Genomic DNA, 20,055 nt, shown 5'->3' on the forward strand with positions numbered 1-20,055 from the left:
AATCTCCGGCCATGCCCGAACTTTTTGGGATCATGGTATTCGGTTGCTGAAGGTGCCACATGGACCCTATCAACACTTTTGTTTCTGTAGAATTCCAGCCAGATGTAAACCTTCATCTAAAGTCCTCGAACGGCAAGCTACCACGTGACCCGCGTTTAGGGCGTCTAAGCTTTGCCGCCAACATCAGCAGTAACGAAGGCACGACAACTCGTGGACTGCGCAGAGAAAGGATACTTCAAAGATGTCTGCTCCGCCACCGTCATCGTCGGCGAGGCCTGAATCCAAGTCCTTATCCATCTCACTCTCCTCCAAAAAGCCCACCACGCAGCGACCAGGCTCGTCCATCGCGCTTCCACGGCGCCCCCCTTCTCAATCCAGCACGCCCCGTCCGCGTTTTCTCGACCATGACTCCGATGCTTCAGACGCGGAGAACACCGAAGCTAAAGCAGAAGAAGTCACGGGGTTTGATCAATCCGCGGGTGGCGCGATAAGCAGACATGCGCGCGAGAAAGAGAAGCAGCCGTTGGTGATCAAGGTTGATAAGAAGAACGGGTGGCGGGAAAGGTTGCTGAGTTCGACAAGGGCGAGAGGGAGGAGCTGGCTACCCGAGGAAGTGAGAGCGCAAAGGGAGGCGGAGGCGCGGGGTGGGGCGGAGGATGCGGCGGTCGAGGTAGAAACGCCCAGTACGAAATTTGGCTTGAGTTTTGCGCCGGAGTCCAGGACGGGGGATGGCGATGAGGAGTCACTTACGGTGGCTACGGGATATACAGGAAGAAGCTTTCCTGGAGATTGATACGGAGAAGGAAGAAGAAGGACATGTCTCAGGACGAAGTGGCGCTGCGTGCCTTGATCAACGAAAGCAAGGCGAGGACGGAACCGGAAATCCGATTCTGGTCATTCAATCGAAAGCGGACCTGATGATGTACCCCCGCGTATGATGAAACAAAATCCTCACGAAGATGTAGCTCACCGCCCCGAATCGCGAGTTTAGCCAGCTACGCTGCGTCCCGTCGAGCAATTCGCGCGACCTACTCGTGCATGAGCTAGAAAGGAAGGACAGCCCGTTGGGCGTAGAGATATAGCAGCGCGCCGTCTGCTCGAGGAGATGCAAATATAGGCCCGCGTATCCCCGAGCGCAGGCCGAGGTACTTGAGAAATTGAGGCCAAAGATCTATCCCGGCAAGGCTGGCGCCGCAGAGCTTGAGCTCGGCGCATGGGGAAAAGCAGCGATGCGGAAGGGTAAACCGGGCGAGGGACTCTATACTCCCGTCCTGATGAAAAGCAAGAAGACCAGCGAAATGATTACGGAAGAGGAATTCAAAAAATTAGCCAAGGAGCAGGAAAAGGACAAGGATAAGAAAGAGAAAGAGGATGAATGGAAAGAAAGGCGGGATCGAAATCTGGGGAGAAGCGGGAGACGATATGAAGAGGATGATGACTACAGGCGTTCGAGAGAATCCTCGTCCCGAAGGAATGAGCGCGATCGATCCAGGTCCTCGTCGGCAGACAGGGATCGAGATAAAGCTCGAGACAGCAGGCGGAGGAGACGGTATGATGATTATGATGAACGAGATTCACACGACTATGACAGCGAAAAGACGAAGAAGGATGATCGACGCTACCGAGAGCGCGACTACAGACGTGATCGGGAAGAGCATGCGCGCAGGGACAGGGACCGCGATCGTGGTAGAGATAACCATAGTGGCACGGAGAAGAGCAAATACAAAGAAAGGGAAGAACGAGAAAGGGCCCGGGAAAAGGACAGGCGAAGGGATTATCGATAATGTTTTTTGGTCATGGCATGCGGTGCATAAGGGGTCTAATTTCACGGGCGATTTAGTTTCTGAAGCTCATACTGCTTCTGGGCGTTGGGTCATGGATTTTATATTAGAAATGGATCTCGCTCATTGAGAACTTGGGATATACCCGAAAATTTTGGCATGGTTATACAAGCCCAAACAGGCAATATAAAAAATATAGGCCTTTTTATATTTCAATAAATCACTCTATTCTTATAACTTTAATCGTAGTCTATCCTGGCTACTTCTTAAATTCCAAAGCGCCCTGTCCCAGCAATTCTTTTTACAGTCCAGGGAAGCTCACGTTTAAGAGCCAACCATGATCACATCATTCCTGAGTGCATCATCATTCTGGTCACCATCTGCCATATCGAGATCCATCTCCATGCCTTCCATTTCCCCAAGCACCCATTCAACGAGATAGCTTTCATCAACCAGTTCTTCAACACGTTTATAATGCCTTTCTGTGTAGGCCGTTAGTGCATGGAGAATATCCTTTATCTCCGCATCCTGGCCGCCCTTTGTACGCGTGGGTGACGGGTTAGGTCGGGAAGCCAATTCCATAAAAGTAGATGGTGGATAAAATTTGAAAAGGGCATAGAGAAGACGCTGCGATATTCGTGATGTGCGCGCGTTGGTATTCCAGTCTCTAATGCGAAGGAGGAGAAGATATAGGTGATCTAGAGAAAGCGACTGAATAACAGCATCAATGTCTGGGTTTCCAGTCAGAGTCGGAGAAGAAGAGGATTGTTCAGTGTCCATCGCGGTAGTGAACAGAGACAAAAGTCGAGCGGGATGGTTCAACTGGAGCGCGAGAGTTATGGCTTCACGGTAAGCACCGACATGAATATAATTCTGTAGTTGTTGGTCTTGCTCTATACGCGCAGCGTTTGCAGATACCGCTGAAGACAGCGTGGTAGAGGTTGTGTCTTTCCAAAACGTTACTGTCGAGTCTGCCGCACCAGAAATCAGTGAGAAACTAGGTTGCGGCTCGTTTGACAAGGGGCGATTGGAGCTTGCGGAAGGTGGGAATGGAGTTGCTAGAGCCCAGACACGATCCGTATGGTTATCTAGAGTCGTTTCCACCTCTCCTGTATAAGGCGACCAGATTTTAACCAGGCCGTCACCAGCAGCCGATGCTACAAGCGGGTGGATTTGCGCCGCACCACGCGAAGAAATGTCTTCATCGGCGCTTGCTATGCGCGGAGGTGATAGCCAGATCACCTTGAGTACGCTATTAGAATGTCCCTCAAATGTGAGCAAGCAGCTATAATCCGAAAGGCTCCATAGTTTGATCGTTTTATCCCCAGAGCCAGTGGCAACAAGCCCTCGGCTAGTGGTTGAGCCAGATTTGGCGTTAATAGGAGGTGTGCCCGTGGGTGCAAAGCGGATTGACCATACGCCCCTTTTGTGGCCACGGAGGATCCCTTGAACGGATCCATCCTCAAATGACCAGATTTTGGCTGTGCGATCTTGAGACGCAGACGCAAAAAGTGTGCCGTTATGGTTAACATCAAGTGCATTGATGTCTTTATCATGCGCCTTTCTCGTATAAACCGCTTTTGGGTGAGACGGCCTTGTTAGTTTGCCGGTATCCCATCTCTTGATCGTGCGATCTTGAGAACCGGTGATCAAAAACGCAGGAGGATGGTCAAGGGGGCTTTTGAACCCTGGAGAATCGGCTGGGGGCGGAGATCGAGAAAGCGCAACGGCGCCCAATGACTCGGCGTGGCCTGTGAAAGTCGCGAAACAAGTATAGGAATTAGTAGCAGGATCAATGCGCCATAGCTTCGCCGAGTTGTCTTTGGCTCCAGTGGCAAGCCAATGCCCAGACCAGTCGACATCAATACAGATGACGATATCGTCGTGGCCTTCAAGTCGAGCAATGTCGGCACCAAAGTAATTTTGCCCTCCTATCGAGGTTGTGGAGACGATTCGTACATATTCGGAATTAGTCGCCATTGCGAGTAGAGATGCGTCTCGACCAACACAGGCCAAATCAATAACCTCATCGTCGTTTCCAGCAATGTTGCGAATGACAGGGAGCGGCTCGATCTTACTTCCTGGAGTGAAGGTAGATATCGTGTCGACAGAATGTAGTTTCAGTGTCTGGTCAACGTGTACGGTTAAAATGAAAGGCAACCTAGAATAATATTCCACCGCAACAATCCCTTCTTGTTCGGAGGTTGCTTCTTGGTCTTGGGTTACTTCACTGCCCCTGCTGGTATCCCATATTCTAAGCCGACCATTCTCTCCGCCAGTATAGCATAGCGAGCCCTCAACGAAACCAGCAGCTTCAACGCTCTCGAGAACCGGGGTGATCCTTTGGATTTCCCACGTGTCAGCATCCCAAGTTATAATAGTTTTATCCCTGCTCGCGGACAATAATGAGTTTAGAGATGCAGAAAACGATAGCCCGCGCACGACGGAAACATGCGACTCAAGGGAAGCAATAGACTTCCTCTTCAAGAGATCCCACACTCGGATCTTTCCATCCTCACTTCCTGACGCAAGCCGGAATCCTGCCGCTACCTCCTCGTGTTGTGCCGGCTCCTCCAACGGAATAAAATCAGGGCTCGGATTGGCTTGTTTACTCTTTCGCTTTTTTCCGCTCTTGCGATTGCCTTCATTTATGCCAGAAGCTTCAAAAAAGCATAGTGCAGAGATAACGCCGCCGTGGCCGTGGAAAGTGTGTGTTGCATAGCCCCTCTTGATATCCCAGATCTTGATGGAGCCGTCCGCACTACCTGTGGCTAGAAGTGATCCGGTATTATCGATCGCGGTCGTCACCACAGGCGAAGTGTGCGGTTTAAGGGACCGGAGGAGTTCAGGTCGCAAAAACTTAGAGTCTTGAGATTTGGTAAGGGAGAATATCCGCATAGCTAGCGATCGAGAACATATTGCCAAGTGGGAAGCGGACCGTGTTACTATAGAGCAGTCAGCTACAATCAACACTCAGAAAAGCGATGCATATCGTACTCGAAATGCTAGTTATAGGTTCACCGTCCTTGGACCGTTGTTAGCTTCACGAACACCGAGGATAATTCTAGAAAAACTGAAAACGCACCCCTTCTATGCTCGCAAGCTGCTTCCCTGTCTCCAAATCGGTAAGCAGTACATCTTCCCCCACGCAAGACGCCAACAGCCGCCCGCTTGCATCGAGTGCGAGACTTCCGCCGGTGTAAATGGGGCGGATCGTTTGAGAGGCTTCGAACGTGGTCTTGACGCTGATCTTCGACATTTGGGGCGAAAAGTGAATACTTAAATCATGTAGCCATGGAGGCGATCCAGATCTTGTCAGTCCGAAGTTCCAATGCTCTCCGGCGCGAGATGGACTGGCGAGGGGACCTCAGTTCTCCAAATTAAAATACGGGGCGATGATTTTTTGGCTTGTAATCAGATTACAGCCGCGCCCTCAATACGGCCAGGTGGGATTAAGCAGTGGTCTGTGCGCTTTGACGCGATAAGCGCCGCTTCGGCCACCGTCATGTGATCGGTCTATATCAACATCGCCGCCATCGCTTCCAACACCCTCGTTTGTTGCCCGTTCTCAGAGCATCTGGAAGAGAATGAATATGTATTACGATATTTTTGCATGGTGATTTACAGCCCTCGCGACTTTAATGGCTGATAGAATTTAGCATTCTTTTGACTCCGCTCTACCTAAGAGCGCGCTCCCTGCGTCATAATGGGGAGACGGGGATACATGAATATGATTGCCCTGGTATGAATGATCCTTTTCCTTTGGTTACGAAGGTGATACTCTTCGTCCATAGCCCATGCCTAGGCAGCACCTACTGCTGTGTGCTAAGTGCTACCGCTGTCATTTTGCCGTACGAGTTGACACGTCGTTTGCTCTCTGAGCCCCCCCACACAAGTCGTCCCATTTGCTTGGTTCTAGTTGCAAAACTAACGTCTATAGGGACGGTCGCCCTATGATCTACCAGAGGTACCTTCAGAGGGAGCAATCCCGGGTCACAGCATCCCGTCCAACACCAATGCGGACGGATACGTGCAACAATACGATGATCGCGGCCATCCCATAAATCCTGCTTCAAAGACATTGGGGAAACAACTCCGGAGAGCTAAAAATGACATTTTGTCAACCATGGGTATCGTAGTTAGTGGTGAGGACGGAAAGGCTGGAACGCCAAAAGAGAGGAAGAAAGCAGAGCTTCTTGCAAGAGAAAATACCTACGGTATTTTTATAGCTACTATGGACCAAATTGCGATGTTGACTACGTCTTGGTGGACGTCATCACTGTCTTCTCGAATCCGGGTATGTCCACTCGCAGTAATCGACAATATTGAACTGTTGACCGATTTGAATGTTAGACGTTTAATTGTTACAATCAAATGTCAGTGACGCAGACTATACGCCACGAGCGAAAATATTACGGCCTCCTCGCGTTTTATTATGCTGGAATGCCGTCCCGGGCGTGCTCGTTTGCCCTGGCTATTTGTCGTGTCCACTTATTGGATCCGTACCTAGAACATGTTTCTGAAAAGGTAGCATCCCTGTTCCAAAGTCACCGTATAAAAAACTTGATACGCGTTGTCTTCACCACAGCCGGATTTGGGTATGTTGCAAACTCGTGAACTCCATACAAAACCAGCCTTGCTAAACACTTTTAGAATTAAATCTGCGCTGTTTGTTATTATTGGTCAAATTTATATGTTTTCGTTACTCCAAGTACTTCATCTTATACCTCCATTTGCTATACCTTCACCTCGCATTTTCTTACCCTTTGGTGAGTTTTCCTTGGCGAATTTACCACCTGTTCCCAACGTTGTATCTGCAAAAGAGATCTTGAATTTTATTTCTCGCCTCGCTTTCTCTCCATTTCCATTGGTGTATGGCCTCGCGTATATCCGGCCGGTGGTCGAAACTCGGATATATCGTTTGCTGCGGCGGAGGCTACCGAAGCCAGATCGGCCAGATATGCTCTCCGTTCGCGTCGCTTTGGAAGGTGACTTGGTTGAATGGACTGTGCCTTCTCTTGGGAAAAGATCTCGGGAGGAGGTGCTTCGTCGCCAGCTTAGCCTGTTTGAAGATATGGGTTTCGAAATAACGGCCTTGCAAAAGTGGTTTAATGGCATCTTCTCTTGGATGAGAGACACAATGAAGAACTTCATCCAGCCAGGAAGGACTACCCCAGGAGAAGGGATCACTGAGTCTGTACATCGGCGAGTTGAGCAATTACGGCGCGATTTGACCGATGAACCGCCGCTTCCATCTCGAAATCTTCAGGTTTCGATGAGAGCCCACGACCGACGACGGCCTGAAGACCCAATGTGGCCTAATCTGGACTCGGAAGGGGAAGTGCATCAGATATTAACTGGTGAAGACCAACGCTTTGCTGAATCGCCTATTCAAATACGGGAAGATTATTTTCCAGAATTAGCCGCTATTCAAAGCAGGTTCCCAGCTGATGGGGATATAGAGGTTCCACCTGCTCAGTCACCTCGCATATCAGATCGTGGGCCTTTGCAAAGACCTCATTCTCGTGCAAATACATTACTCTCCTGGCATCCATCTCCAGATTTATCACCCCTTACTTCGCCTCGCGTAAGGGCGTCTTTGGTACATCAAAATTCTGATGTGATCACCATGCAACTGGAATTGCTGCAAGGTACCCGCAACCGAGACAATCAAGATCAAGGCAACAGAAACAATAGTGGTGATGATAGGGAAAATGTGAGAGAATCTCAAAATAGCGCTGTCGACCGTGCTGCCTCGGACTTGCTGGACGCCTTTCTCTCCAACCACACCAGCAACCGTCCCACAGTAACTCCAAGATTTCACGAAGAACTCGACACTAGTATGCCTAACCCTTTCATTCCGACCGCCGGTGCAGAAACCGTGGAGTCTATTCCAGCACTGGTTGCAACTCGCTCCAGGGCTTTCACGGCGCCTGAATTCCAAGCACCAGAAGGATCCTTGATACCGGATCAACTACGGGACACTGAAGATGAATCCTCTCGTCAACAGCCACCTCCCGGATCTCGCTCGCGGCGACATACTGCCACTTTAGCCAATTCAGACCGTACAAACCTCCCTGACCACCGAGTCACAATCCTCTCCATACACCCCGCTGATTCGTTATCTTCCCATTTTTCAGTGTTATTAACCTCACTGCTTCTATATCCGTTTGAATCATTCGTTCTTCGGAGGTTAGCAGTAAGCTATTTATGCTCTCACTCTACCGCTAGCATTCCATCACCCTTATCTCATTCGTTGGCGGGCTTGGGCCTTCGCACAGAAATCGTTACGTACGGTATTCGCTCGTTGGGATCCTGGTTTGGAGGGGGCACCTTGTTCGATAGATTGTCGTTCATAGGGAAATTGGCGCTTATTACGGGGTTGGAGGCTATCTCGAGCGCCGCTTTGTGGGGAATTGGGACGACGGTGGCCGTGGCCCTAGGGAAAAGGAAATTTGGATGGGGAGGACTATAAATTAGTTCGTCTTGGTGAAATACATATACATTCTGGCCCAGCTGTGAACTGGGACTGATGTTATATTAGGAAATCATGTGGATGGCAGATGATACACGATCACTTGGATTTTACGAACCGGTGTACGTGCCATGACGGCATCATGCGTTTTGATAGCTTATAGGTATAGTACACTTGTATTGCGAGCATTATATCCAACAAGGCATAACTCACCGTGCTATTCAACTTTTTTCTTTCCCCTTTCCTTTAACTTTCCTTCTCTCCCATACCATCAAATACCCTTCTCTCGTAAACAACGTTTCGCTCTCTGCACGTTGTACCCACAAATCCTGCGTTTCCAGCCACTCTGGACCCCTCTGGGTTTGCGCCTTAGCATTCTCCACACCCATAGCTTTATCATGCAGCTGGATCAGCCAGTTGACTCTGTGGCTACCTGCCGAAGCCCCAGGAGTTGTGGAAACTCCCAAGGTTGCACCGCCAGCACCGGCAGCCGCCGCTTCAGCGAGTCCGCCGCGATTATTTTCTGGGGCTCGGGTTTCAGGATCCCCTGGAGCAGTAACTGTTGCGTCTAGGATAACGTTTGCGACGAGGTCGTAGATGATTGGTTCTCCAGGAGGCCAGACGGACGGGTTTGGTTCGACGTAGGGTGACATATCCAGACCTCTCGGGGAAGGGAAAGTAACAATAGTAGGATTCCGCTCGGCGACGAACTTGTTCTTACTGAATCGCTTAATGTGAAAGAGTAAGTATGGTGGGAGCGGGTGAAGAAGGCGATGGCGGACACGGTGGGATAGCTTTTCGATCGCAGTGACCCCATTGTATTTGTTGAGAAGGTTTATGAGAGGAACTTGGGGGATAATAGATTCTTTATCAGCGGACTGGAAGAGAGGGGTCGGTGGAAGGTCTAGAGTTAGGATCAAAAAAGGCATTTTCTGGGAGGTTGTTGTGCTCGATTCGGAGAAGACAAGGCGAGCGTTAGCACTGTCTGACCTTGCAGTGATGGCCTGGCTTTCGATCCGAAGATGGCCTTGGAAGGCAGAATGTATCACGCTGGTGGGGGTAGGTGAAGGCTTTTTTGATCCACCAAGACTGAGGTGTAGATTATTGAGAAACCATGAAAGAAACTCAACGGGGTCGGATTGATGTGTGAGCGTGAAGCGTTTTGAGGACCGCAATGCTATCTCTTGAAGTAGTTCATGAGGAGATACATGGCATTTAAATGCTTTTGGGTTCCATAGTTTGCGCACTAGGGTTCCGAAACGGAGCGGAAGCTGAGGCGTTCCGGGGATTTGGAAATGATGCAGGAGAAAAAAGTTCCGAATCGGACGGACATGGGCAAGTAGTTGGACAATGACATTCAAGTAATCGTTTGATTTAATGTTGTTCATCCCAACATACCCTAAAAGTCCACATGTTAGCAATAGCGAGCGTGCTTATGGGTAAATAGAAGTATACCTGGCCTGTACTTCCTCCCAGCCAAATCCCATGCCTCGATAACCACTGTATCCAATCTAGCGACTTCTTCCTTGGTATATGTCGGATCAACTACGTATTTGATATCATCCAAGCTCTTATTCTTGACTTCATACCCTTCCGGAAGAACATAGACTCTCTTCGTTTCCATATTCACGAAAACGTGGTGTCCGATCTCCAAGGAATGAAAGTATGCGTGAGATTTTGGGCCACGGCCCTGGAAGTATTTTCCGCAAACGAGACAAGCGTAAACATTGATATTCGACAAGGTTACTGAGCACAGTTTCTCGAAGTCAAAATCCAAATTCGATCGTTGTATCGTATCGAGATAGAGGTCGCTGTAGCCTTGAAGCGGCTCGCTCTGGCGAACGGCGGTTTGAGAGGCTGGCTCTTCAGCATCCCAATCGGAAATATGACCAGCAGCTTCCTCCACTTCTTCCGCTTCCTGATCGGCAGCTGCGAGAATATCGGCTCCATTGTGCTCGTCATCTTCCCACCGGCGCTCTCGTAACGGTGTACTACCGCGTTCCTTCTCTTGTTCGTCGTCCTCCATTCTTAGGCGCTTGGAGGTGGTGGAGCCGTCGGCGGACGCATCATCGCCGACAGCGTCAGCTGGTCGTTTCGTCATGGCCGGTGGTCTCTGAAGATAACAGTTTGTGGTTGGCGCATCAAGTGCATTGAAAGCTCCCCAGCAGTCGACGCCAAGGATGATGAGCTATTCTGCCGCGCGACACCGCCTTGTTAACTGAAGCTCAAAGCAACAGCGCGATTCTGGATTTTGGATTTGGATTGTAGAACAGCAATCCGTTTGGGATCATTGTGGACTGCAAGTGCGAATGAGAGATTAGGATTAAACATTTTGGGGGCTGGATTAGAGAGAGGTTTATATTTGGATATATCTCGAACACTACGATAGTTGCGGATACCCCAACACCGAACTGGCTTTACGGATTGGAGAAAACGTTTCTCGGTAGCTCAAAATCATAGCATCGAAATAAGGTAGGGACAATACGAAATTGGAAAACAAACAATGCATACATCATTAAGCGCTAACAGCTTGCTTGTTGTTGCCATGGTCAAAATTTACATCCTTTATGCCGTCTTTTGTCACCACCTTGACATAGACCTAGAGATGAACAGTTAATGTCAAGGGAGCCAACACAAGGGTATAGAAAGAGGGGCCCGAAAACTCACTCCTTTGAAGTCGATGGGTAATCTGCGTTTCAACTCGTCGGTGCACATCTCGAGCAGCTTCAACCCTTGGTCATAACTGATGTCGGGTTGATGATGTTTGTCAAGAATAGAAAGGCAGTAGTATCTTAGAGACCCACGTTAGAACTCAAATATGCAAGCCGCAGGAATCAAGGTTGGCCATACTGTGCATAACCATGTGCTGCGTAGGGCACTGGGGCCAAAGACGCCAGATAATCTAACCAGTACAGGCTGGGCTGTTGTGTGATCGGATCCACACCACCGAGCAGAAGGTTGACTGTATAAGGACTTCTTGATCTTAGGCTTCTCGCAAGCTCTCCCCGTACGAAATTGGCGACTGCAGATGGGCTAAGCTCGGTCTCGTTTCGCATGGAGTAGAGTTGGATATTGGCTTGGATGTATTCCGCGAATTGTACTATTCGAACAATAACATGAGCATGCGCACTAAGTATATTCCCAGAACGGATAATATTTAACATACTTGTGTCCCCGGCTTCTCCAGAATATGCCATCAGGGTGTGCTTATTCAATTTTCGCGTCTTGTCGTCTGTTGCCTTTAAGATCGTAGGGCCTCTCATGGCAGCTTTGGATGCTGCGATCAAGGTGAAATCTTTCCCCGAGATGCCTAATAGAACCTCCCTATAGGGCCATTAGCTGGAGAGTTTGGCAGAAGAAGCTTGGTCTCATTGCTTACATGGTGATGATTATCGGACAATGACACCGAAATCAAGACTTGCAATTAATTCGGCGGTTCGTGAGCTTCAAAGAGCAGCAAGCGAGAATATAAGGTGGTCGCTACGGCTTTCCAGCAGAGTCCAACAGCGAGCTCCCGTCGTCGTGACGCGGTGAGCTTGCCGCCTAAACTGGAAACGGACGTCAGATGCGCTTAGTCATTACCAAACGCCTAACCCTATTTGGATTTAGGCGCAACTATTTCGCCGACTCCGGGAACCTTATTTCGAGTTAGCTTACATAATCTATCAAGCGCGATCGAAAAAAAAAAGTTTCATCAATTCAAACAGCGTGAGCTCGAGAAGTCACGGAAAGCTACCGGATTGCCGTGTGGTTTTACAGTCTCGCTCACCGCAGCGGCTCCATTGAATTCATCTTCTCATTTTTTACCATGTCGTCGTTTTTCACCCTTCCGGCCTCGCAACGCAAACGGAAGCGGGAGGACCAGGGTTCGGCTCCGGTCTCTAAAAAGCGAGGAGTTACGGGCAAAGCCGGCGCTTCATCAGGCGAACGAAGGCAGCCGCGACAGGAGAGAGACGAATCTATATCAGGGAGTGATTCTGACGACGATGCGCCCGTAGAATCAGAGGAAGAATCAATAGATGAGGACGATCTTTCTGGTTCCGAAGAGGAGGAAACTGCTGCGGAACGGAGACTGAGATTGGCGGAAAGATACTTGGAGAATATAAAAGAGGAGGTGGACGAAGCTGGATTTGATGCTGCGGAAATCGACCGGGATTTAATCGCCGAGAGGTTAAAAGAGGATGTTGTATGTTGGCTGCGTTTCGCGGATTCCATGACGGATATTAACTGATGCTAGGACGAATCCAAAGGGCGAACCTACCGTCAAATCGCCTCCCAATTATCGTTTCCGACTGCAACTCACTCCTACTTCCGCGCAGATACCCAAAGCACAACCTCTGTTGCCGTTCGGGCGCCTTTTGTCTATACTGTGTCCAAGGATAAAACGCTGATTAAATGGGAATTGATGTCACCCAGTGCTCCGGATGTAGAACGAACAAATACGAAAAGGCCCCCGCGCCCTGTTCGTAAAAAGCCGAAGAAGATCCGGTCTATACGTGGACTACAGCAAGGAGAAGGTGGCGGGGAGTCTCAAGGGCACACTGGACCTATCCTTGCTGTCGCAGTTTCGCCTTCCGGGAAGTTTGTCGCGACAGGGGGCATGGATAAAAAAATAATAATATGGGATGCAGAGACATTGATTCCTCTCAGAACGTTTACACAACACCGTGACGCCGTAAGTGGGTTATCCTTTACAGGACGCATCTCCGCTGCTACGACTGGAGAACAGCTCTTCTCTTCGTCATTTGACCGCACAATTAAAACATGGTCCCTCAGTCCCGGCTCACATGCTTATGTTGAGACGCTTTTCGGACACCAGGACCATGTTATTTCCGTGGCTTCTATGGTCACGGACCAGTGTGTAAGCACCGGTGCTCGCGACCGCACTGCCCGATTGTGGAAAGTAGTTGACGAGACCCAACTCGTTTTTCGTGGCGGCGGTTCCAAAGGCTCCCAATACGCGGAAAATTCAATTGATTGCGTGGCAGTCATCCCGCCTGCACACTTTGTCACTGGTTCGGATGATGGCTCCATTTCATTATGGTCAATTCATAAGAAGAAACCGCTATTTACTGTCCGCCAGGCGCACGGGCTAGATCCCATACCCGACCCAATAAACTCTTCCGAACAGGATCCCGCAGCCGCTTCTCGTAGCACCAAGTACATGAGACCAACTCCACGTTGGATCACAGCACTCGCAGCATTACCAGGGACAGACATCGTTCTCAGCGGAAGCTGGGATGGGTGGATTAGAGCATGGAAGGTTTCTGAAGATAAAAGGAAGATAGTCCCCCTTGGCTGTGTTGGGGGAACGGATCAGAGCACTTCAATTATCAGCGAGCAACTCGAATTCAGTCACGCCCAACAGTCAAACGGCACGGATGCCACCAGCACGTCGCCGAATGAGCCATTACTGAACGGAATAGTAAACGACATTGCCGTGTTTGAGCGCCGACCCCAAGACCCGAATAAATCAGCCAATGGTCGGGAGTCCAAAGCGCCATCCGCTGATTGTATCCAGCCAGGAGTATGCATCGTTGCAGCATTGGGCAAAGAGCACCGTCTTGGGCGATGGAAGGTGTTTAGATCCATAGACAGGAAGAATATTGGAGGCTCAGAGGCTGGAGGTAGAAACGGAGCGATGGTTTTTGAAGTGCCGTTTGTGGCAAACACAAACGGGAGTGGGAGCTAAGCTCGAGGTCTACTTTAAAACCAAGATAGAAACACCTGGTTTTTTGATATGCTTGTTTGATAACTATCTTGGGGAATATAAAACTCCAAGGCCCATTGATATGCTAAAATTACATTCGCCGCAAGGAGACAGCAGTTTCTGGTTCTCTCCTTGCTCTCAACAGGTATTAGCTGTTAATAAGTAAATATGATGGTCCTACACATCACTGCCATAGACAATACAGTACAGTTGTGGAGGCCTATCCTTTGGAAACATTTGCGAGGAAACACAAAGGGGCAGGGCGGTTATTCCTCATAGATGCGACCACCTCTTGTAATATAATCTACATATTTAAACTGCTTAAAGAACGGAGATAGCAAAGTTGTGGAGGTAAAGGTAGAAGTACTTCAATGAATTAAAATGTAAAATTGCTCTTGCTCAATAAGCCTTTTACCAAACAATATAAACCAGAAACAGCGCCATAAAAGCCTCAGGTCATGTAGAATGTGTGTATATGACTTGGTTTGTATCAATAACCAGTAGAGCTATGCAAATACCGCATGAACTTGCATGCAAAATTAAAAGGAAATAGGCAAAGTAAGATGCGCTTATGATACCTACCCAACTGAAATTTCGGCCTTCGAATTCCCCATCGCCGTGTGCTCGAAGCCGTCTGAAGTTCCATTTTTCTCCCATAATAACCGGTCCCATAAAACCAACCCCGTCTAAGCCAACGCCAGTCAAATATTCAGTTTAGGCGTCTGCCATCAACGACTACCGCGAAGCCCTTTTTGCGCCGTTGGAATTCAACATATTGCCAAAGTGCGGCAGCCCATAAAGACGAAACAAGTTAGAAACCACAGTCTCTCCGGGACGTATGCTTATTAAAAGCAGGTAGAACTCGCAGAACCTTCTCCCAATCTGAAACAGAATTTATACGGAAAGACACGAAATCAACTCAACAACTTTCCGTATCTGACCCCGAGTTGTCACTCTCTGTATCAGACAAAAAATGGCCCGGAAAGTTTTGTGTTCTTTGTCTCCTCCTCACGGGGCCATGAGGGCCTTCGGAAGAACTGTCGTTTGCTGAAGGTGTAGGGCTTACCCGTGACGTTGATACGCTGTCAAGGGAGATCCCAGTGCTGGAGGATGACCGCAGGCGTCTTCGTCGGGTCGCCATTGTCGCTGGCCTAATGGGTTCGTCATCATCGTCATCGTTATCATCATCAAGCTCGATAACTTCGGGTTGCCGGAACAGATCGAGATCGGCAAAGGGATGCTCGCTCACGCCTTCAGACATACTATCGCCAATTTCACTAGGGACACTCTGGTCAGTTCTGACTGACTGATTTGAGTTCTCGGTCAAATAGCTGCCGTTTCCCACGACCGTTGAAGTAGCAGCTTCGGAGTCCTCGCCATGATCCTCCTCTACGTCGTCATCAATGAAGGAATCCATGTCATCCGAGCCTGCTTCTCCGTCGTTATCTTCGTCACTGGATGTGTAGGGACCATAAGAATCCATGCTATTAAAGTGATCCACGCTTAACATGTTTTCGGGGTCAAATCGGGCCGCCCATGCGGCCCCTTCAAGCACCTCGAGCATATCTGAATCGTCATCGGAATAATAATCGCCATCTTCCGTGAAATTGTCCCCCATGGATACGTATCCACAATGGATGCAATCCCCGTCTTCCAACTCCCAAGTACATACGGGACAACGTTCGACTCCGTCAGCAATGTCGCGTATCGGTAACCCGCCGAGTATGGCGTTCCGGAAACACCCTTGAAATAAGCCTCTAGATTTCGAGTTTTCACCATTTTTGTCGGACTCTATTCTCTCCGTTTCGGCGCGCTGATTCGTCAGATGTTCATCCGTAGTTTCGTGTTTTTCAAGGAGTTCTGGTCGGCTTATAAAGATTTGCACAATATTACGAATCTTGAAGGGCACCAATCAAGTTAGGTCAGCAAGGTTCTATGGGTGTTAGCGTCAATGAACATACCATGTAAGCGGGTGCAGGTTCCGAGCGTACCGCAGCCCGACAGTCGGGACACGTCTTTTTGCGCTCATGGCTAACAAACCACTGGGTAAGGCACTGTCGAAGCATCAGCCTACCACCACAGGCATTATTGTGGTAAGCACCGGCTAGCTTACACTGTAGCAAAAGGTATGCCCGCATCCTAAAGTAAACGGCTCGTAGAGCGGTCTGACACATATCCCACAAAAAACCAAGGCCCGGATGTCATCGATACCCTTCTGGAGAAGCTGCAGTAACTGGGACGCGTCAGCAACCTCAATAACGTCCAATGTATAAGCTGCAAAACAGCTCACTTACACCAGAAACGTCAGGCCGCTCGGGGGACTGCAAGTTGTTAACCGCCAAGTGACCATCACTCGAGCACGCAGGCGACTTCCGTTTCTTGCTGAGGGACATTACTTCTTGGGTTGCGAAGGGCGTGATGGGAGAAAAAGGGGCGTGTTGGAACGCAAAAAGGGTGCGAAAGAGCTAGGTACGCCCCCTCAAGCTACCTAGTCCAGAAGGGTGGAGATATCGGTGTCCTGAAAACAAGACTGAAGATTCGCGTCTGGATGGGACAATAATAGGGACGCGGCGAACTTGGGAGGCTCAGAATCCGGTGGCCCCAAGGAGGCAACAGATATCAAAGCTGATGGGCATCAAGTAGTCACATATCCTTTCAAGAAAGACAGCTTTGCACCAGGTTAACGCGCGGGTGCTTGTCGAAGCCGCTTCAAGCTCGAGGAGAAACTGGAGATTGGGCACGCTGATGCTGCCATGACTAATCGCGCGGCTAGAATCAGTAACTATACTAGTCCCAACATGGCTAGACGCTGTGTGCCTGGATTTGCTTATGTAACACGATTGGACTTGGCGCTATTCCTTAACCGGCCGCGAGTTGCCTTTAAGGTTAGCGTAGTTTACTGAGACAATATCAAAATACAGATAAAATCGGATCTGATTGGTTGACATTTATACAGGCTGGGAATTCGTGTAACTGATTGTCTGGGACACCAACGTCATGCATCTGAGAACCTTCCTTAGACCTCGCACTGCTGGAAGACTGCAGTGACCGCCTTTGAAGAGGAGATGGAAACCGATACCGACTACCAGACAGATGGCAGTCTTGTTGTGGTGAGGACGGCTCATTTCAGTGAGACAGCAAGCCTTAGTACTCACACTAAAACTGACTATGAGGCTGGCCTCTTTTCTGGAATCCGGGAGGGCTTCAGCAACGATGAAGACAGCAGGCTCAATTTTTAGCCAGGCGGTAAGCCAGAAGTCGTCTGTTTGAGTGGACCTCAGAGAGCCTTCCATTCGCCGCTCTAATAAATCCATCCCCCTTTTTCTTTCGCCCAGTCACGGGCATTTCGGCATGCCAATACTCCTTGCCGAAAGGTCTCCAAATTCCCGGTCAAGCTCCAAGAATCAAGCTGTGTCATAATATATTCAGGACGACTATCGGGATCATCAGACTTGCTGATATGGGTGCTGAATAGTTTGAGTACACCAGCCTGGTAAGTTGACGAGATAGTGTAGGCATTTTCATTGTAGGTGTGACCTCCATCACACTGGTAAGATTGCAGGGCATGCATCATAGCAAGCCTGGTGGAGTGCCACAGCAGGGAGTCCATCAAGGTCTTTTGCCTCTAAAAAGAATTTTGGTGTCATTGGGAGATGACCCTATGTTGATGGGATAATTTGCTGGCTAAGATCTTCACAGATCTGATGACTGAGCCGTCCAGGATGTGCACCATAGAAGTGATCTGGTTTTGCTGAAGACAATGTACTATCTGTTAAAGGAGCAAGATTTCCAAAAGGATAGTCCCCTCCCAGCATTTGGGATCACTGATGTTGTAACAGGCTTCTCTTTAGATGCATTTGTATCTGCTTGTTTTAATTTTCTAGAATCCCCATTAGAGAACTCTGTTGGAGAAAGGGACAGCCAGGGCTGTGTTAGTTGTCCCATCATCTCCCATATATTATTCAGCATTGTGGGTATTCGGCCATCTGGATACTCGTATCCATCAGGGTGAATGCCGTGGTCAATTAGAATATGCTGAAAGTTGCGACTGTAGGCTGTACTTGAAGATATTGTTGTTGTCTTTGTGTCTCTAGAAGCAGATGACAAAGGGGATTCTGCACAACACTTCCTACTGTGGGATCTGGATGTCCTTGAGCTCATCAGAACCGAATACTAGATTCACATTAGTAACTAGTGCTGGATGGCTTTGAGCTTCTAGCATACATTCCTCACATCGGACAGATCGGGCCCTCCCAATCTTGATAACCTGGATATCTCCTTTAATTGAGCAGGTGAACAATCATGAAGAAACTAGGAAGCCAGATAGGTTTGAGGCGCTCCTCCTGCTCAGCTTGAAACTGGCAAGTGATTGGCCTCTGACGCTCGCGGGTGACAGGCTTATTCTGCTTTCGCAGTGGTCTCGATGAAGTCTTTCTTCGGTTGAACCCCTTGATCGCACTCTTTGTTAAATGGACCATTGATAAATTATCCCAGTAAGCTGGAGAATGACTGTTCATCTGCCTGTTTAGCTGATACTCCAAAGTTTCGAAAGGGCGCTCAGGGCATTGTCGCTTGCGGGGAAGTTGGAGAGGCTTTAAAGACATACGGCTGTCGGGCGCTCAATCGTGCGCAGCGACAAGTGGGGAAGCAAAAGCCTTTATATAATGCTAATCCGAGCAAGATGTTGCCATGTGGGAAGCAAAACAGGGAGGGACGGAGCACACTTTGTTTCCAAAGCTGCTGGAGCAAAGGTTGTTCGCTTTTTCAATCTGGATGAAGTTCATTAACCATTGCAGAGAATTCATCAGCCGCAAGAAGAAACGGGCAAAGGGGCAATGACCATTGATGGCAAGAGCTGGGGCTGGGATGCATGCAGCACTGAGTGTTCAGGTACATAAGTCACTTAGTTACAGGATCAGAAGCCCAAGAGTTCTTTGGTGATCTTGTCCGCTTTCCTTTGACCATCCATTTTCTCATCAACTCGAAACTGCTACTCTTATGTTAATTCTTTAATGCTTGCTTCTCGGCCCAATATTCAAAACTTACAATGGAGCTAACAAATGTCAAAGTAGCTGAGATCACCTTCCAGGAGCGACTGGCGAAACGGGACTATTGTGTGATATTCTTGGTGGTTGTCAGAGGCAAGACCTGTGTCATGAAAGTGGTGTGTTAGGCTCCTCGCTGGCTAGATTCTTTTGCTGAAATATTTCCTGACGTCTCCACAGCATCGTGTTCAAGGCCCTAAACAACCATGGGACTCCCAGGTCCGTGAAACAAACCTCTTTATCTGCGAATCGACAGCATATCGACGCCTGACACAGGCTGGAGTTTGTGCCCGGGGTATAACCCCTCGGTTCTATGGAACGGTTGAAAATATTGATCCGACACAGTCCCTACCACATCTTCAGTCATTTGTCAATGATGAACATCCTCCAACAGCCATCCTCCTAGAATATATCCCCAACATGAAGGAGTTGAAATGGACCAATTACAATGCAAGCAGGATGCAAAACTTCATTGACGGGTTGAATGCGATTCATGGCGCACTCGTTTATCACGACGATGTTCATCCCAGGAATATGATGATCGTAGAAGAGGATCCAGAAAGAGCAATCTGGATAGATTTTGACCGGGCACAAACGTTTAATGGAAAGCTTACAGAGAGGCAGAAGAGATGGATTACGGTTGAGAAGGAGCTTATGGCTGGGGTGGCCGATTTTATGGTCCGTATCCTCTGCTTCCTTTACAGTTATGCCCGCTTTCAACTAACTTTGTTGTATCTCTGAGCTACAGAAAGACGACTTTGTCAATGGGGTATTCAATAAAACTTGTCAGTACTATCGGTGACCTAGAGACTTGAGAATGACAGAGGAGAAGAATATCGTCTCCATTCCTGCAACCTTGCAATCCGACGGGCTATCCTAAAGCCCATTACTTCTGCACCGATTGCGAGCTTCGAAGCTTGTAATCTACACTCATGACATTTAAAGATCAACTGGCGGAGATGGTGTAAGGATTCCTCACACATCCGGGGGCCAAGTGGCAAGCACGTATTTCCATTGGTTGCAATATTCTCCAAGAGCTCATTT

General features: G+C 48.9%; 8 protein-coding genes across 8 annotated transcripts; 4 read left to right on the forward strand and 4 right to left on the reverse strand.

Moving 5' to 3' along the window:
* Positions 1 to 241: 241 nt before the first annotated feature.
* Positions 242 to 938, forward strand: UREG_04773 (uncharacterized protein; the record flags this gene model as incomplete). Its single annotated transcript, XM_002584038.1, has 2 exons — positions 242 to 670; positions 771 to 938. The coding sequence occupies 2 exons, from the start codon at positions 242 to 244 to the stop codon at positions 936 to 938; spliced, it is 597 nt and encodes a 198-aa protein (XP_002584084.1).
* Positions 939 to 2,105: 1,167 nt separating this feature from the next.
* UREG_04774 (uncharacterized protein) lies at positions 2,106 to 5,040 on the reverse strand (the record flags this gene model as incomplete). The annotated part of the gene is made up of 3 exons (XM_002584039.1): positions 2,106 to 4,726; positions 4,779 to 4,806; positions 4,867 to 5,040. 3 exons carry the CDS (start codon positions 5,038 to 5,040, stop codon positions 2,106 to 2,108), a joined length of 2,823 nt encoding a protein of 940 aa, XP_002584085.1.
* Positions 5,041 to 5,487: 447 nt separating this feature from the next.
* Positions 5,488 to 6,142, forward strand: UREG_04775 (uncharacterized protein; the record flags this gene model as incomplete). Its single annotated transcript, XM_002584040.1, has 3 exons — positions 5,488 to 5,523; positions 5,722 to 5,998; positions 6,135 to 6,142. 3 exons carry the CDS (start codon positions 5,488 to 5,490, stop codon positions 6,140 to 6,142), a joined length of 321 nt encoding a protein of 106 aa, XP_002584086.1.
* A 2,335-nt stretch (positions 6,143 to 8,477) lies between these two features.
* Positions 8,478 to 10,357, reverse strand: UREG_04776 (uncharacterized protein; the record flags this gene model as incomplete). The annotated part of the gene is made up of 2 exons (XM_002584041.1): positions 8,478 to 9,655; positions 9,712 to 10,357. The coding sequence occupies 2 exons, from the start codon at positions 10,355 to 10,357 to the stop codon at positions 8,478 to 8,480; spliced, it is 1,824 nt and encodes a 607-aa protein (XP_002584087.1).
* A 414-nt stretch (positions 10,358 to 10,771) lies between these two features.
* On the reverse strand, positions 10,772 to 11,312 carry UREG_04777 (proteasome component C11; the record flags this gene model as incomplete). Its single annotated transcript, XM_002584042.1, has 3 exons — positions 10,772 to 10,855; positions 10,924 to 11,047; positions 11,107 to 11,312. 3 exons carry the CDS (start codon positions 11,310 to 11,312, stop codon positions 10,772 to 10,774), a joined length of 414 nt encoding a protein of 137 aa, XP_002584088.1.
* A 752-nt stretch (positions 11,313 to 12,064) lies between these two features.
* Positions 12,065 to 13,948, forward strand: UREG_04778 (uncharacterized protein; the record flags this gene model as incomplete). The annotated part of the gene is made up of 2 exons (XM_002584043.1): positions 12,065 to 12,442; positions 12,494 to 13,948. The coding sequence occupies 2 exons, from the start codon at positions 12,065 to 12,067 to the stop codon at positions 13,946 to 13,948; spliced, it is 1,833 nt and encodes a 610-aa protein (XP_002584089.1).
* Positions 13,949 to 14,885: 937 nt separating this feature from the next.
* On the reverse strand, positions 14,886 to 16,359 carry UREG_04779 (uncharacterized protein; the record flags this gene model as incomplete). The annotated part of the gene is made up of 4 exons (XM_002584044.1): positions 14,886 to 15,779; positions 15,928 to 16,020; positions 16,080 to 16,190; positions 16,261 to 16,359. The coding sequence occupies 4 exons, from the start codon at positions 16,357 to 16,359 to the stop codon at positions 14,886 to 14,888; spliced, it is 1,197 nt and encodes a 398-aa protein (XP_002584090.1).
* A 2,442-nt stretch (positions 16,360 to 18,801) lies between these two features.
* Positions 18,802 to 19,752, forward strand: UREG_04780 (uncharacterized protein; the record flags this gene model as incomplete). Its single annotated transcript, XM_002584045.1, has 3 exons — positions 18,802 to 18,856; positions 19,039 to 19,130; positions 19,192 to 19,752. 3 exons carry the CDS (start codon positions 18,802 to 18,804, stop codon positions 19,750 to 19,752), a joined length of 708 nt encoding a protein of 235 aa, XP_002584091.1.
* Between the last annotated feature and the right edge of the window lie 303 nt (positions 19,753 to 20,055).

The sequence above is a fragment of the Uncinocarpus reesii genome, genomic scaffold (assembly GCF_000003515.1).
Source record: "Uncinocarpus reesii 1704 scaffold_3 genomic scaffold, whole genome shotgun sequence".
In the NCBI taxonomy this organism is placed as follows: Eukaryota; Fungi; Ascomycota; class Eurotiomycetes; order Onygenales; family Onygenaceae; genus Uncinocarpus; species Uncinocarpus reesii.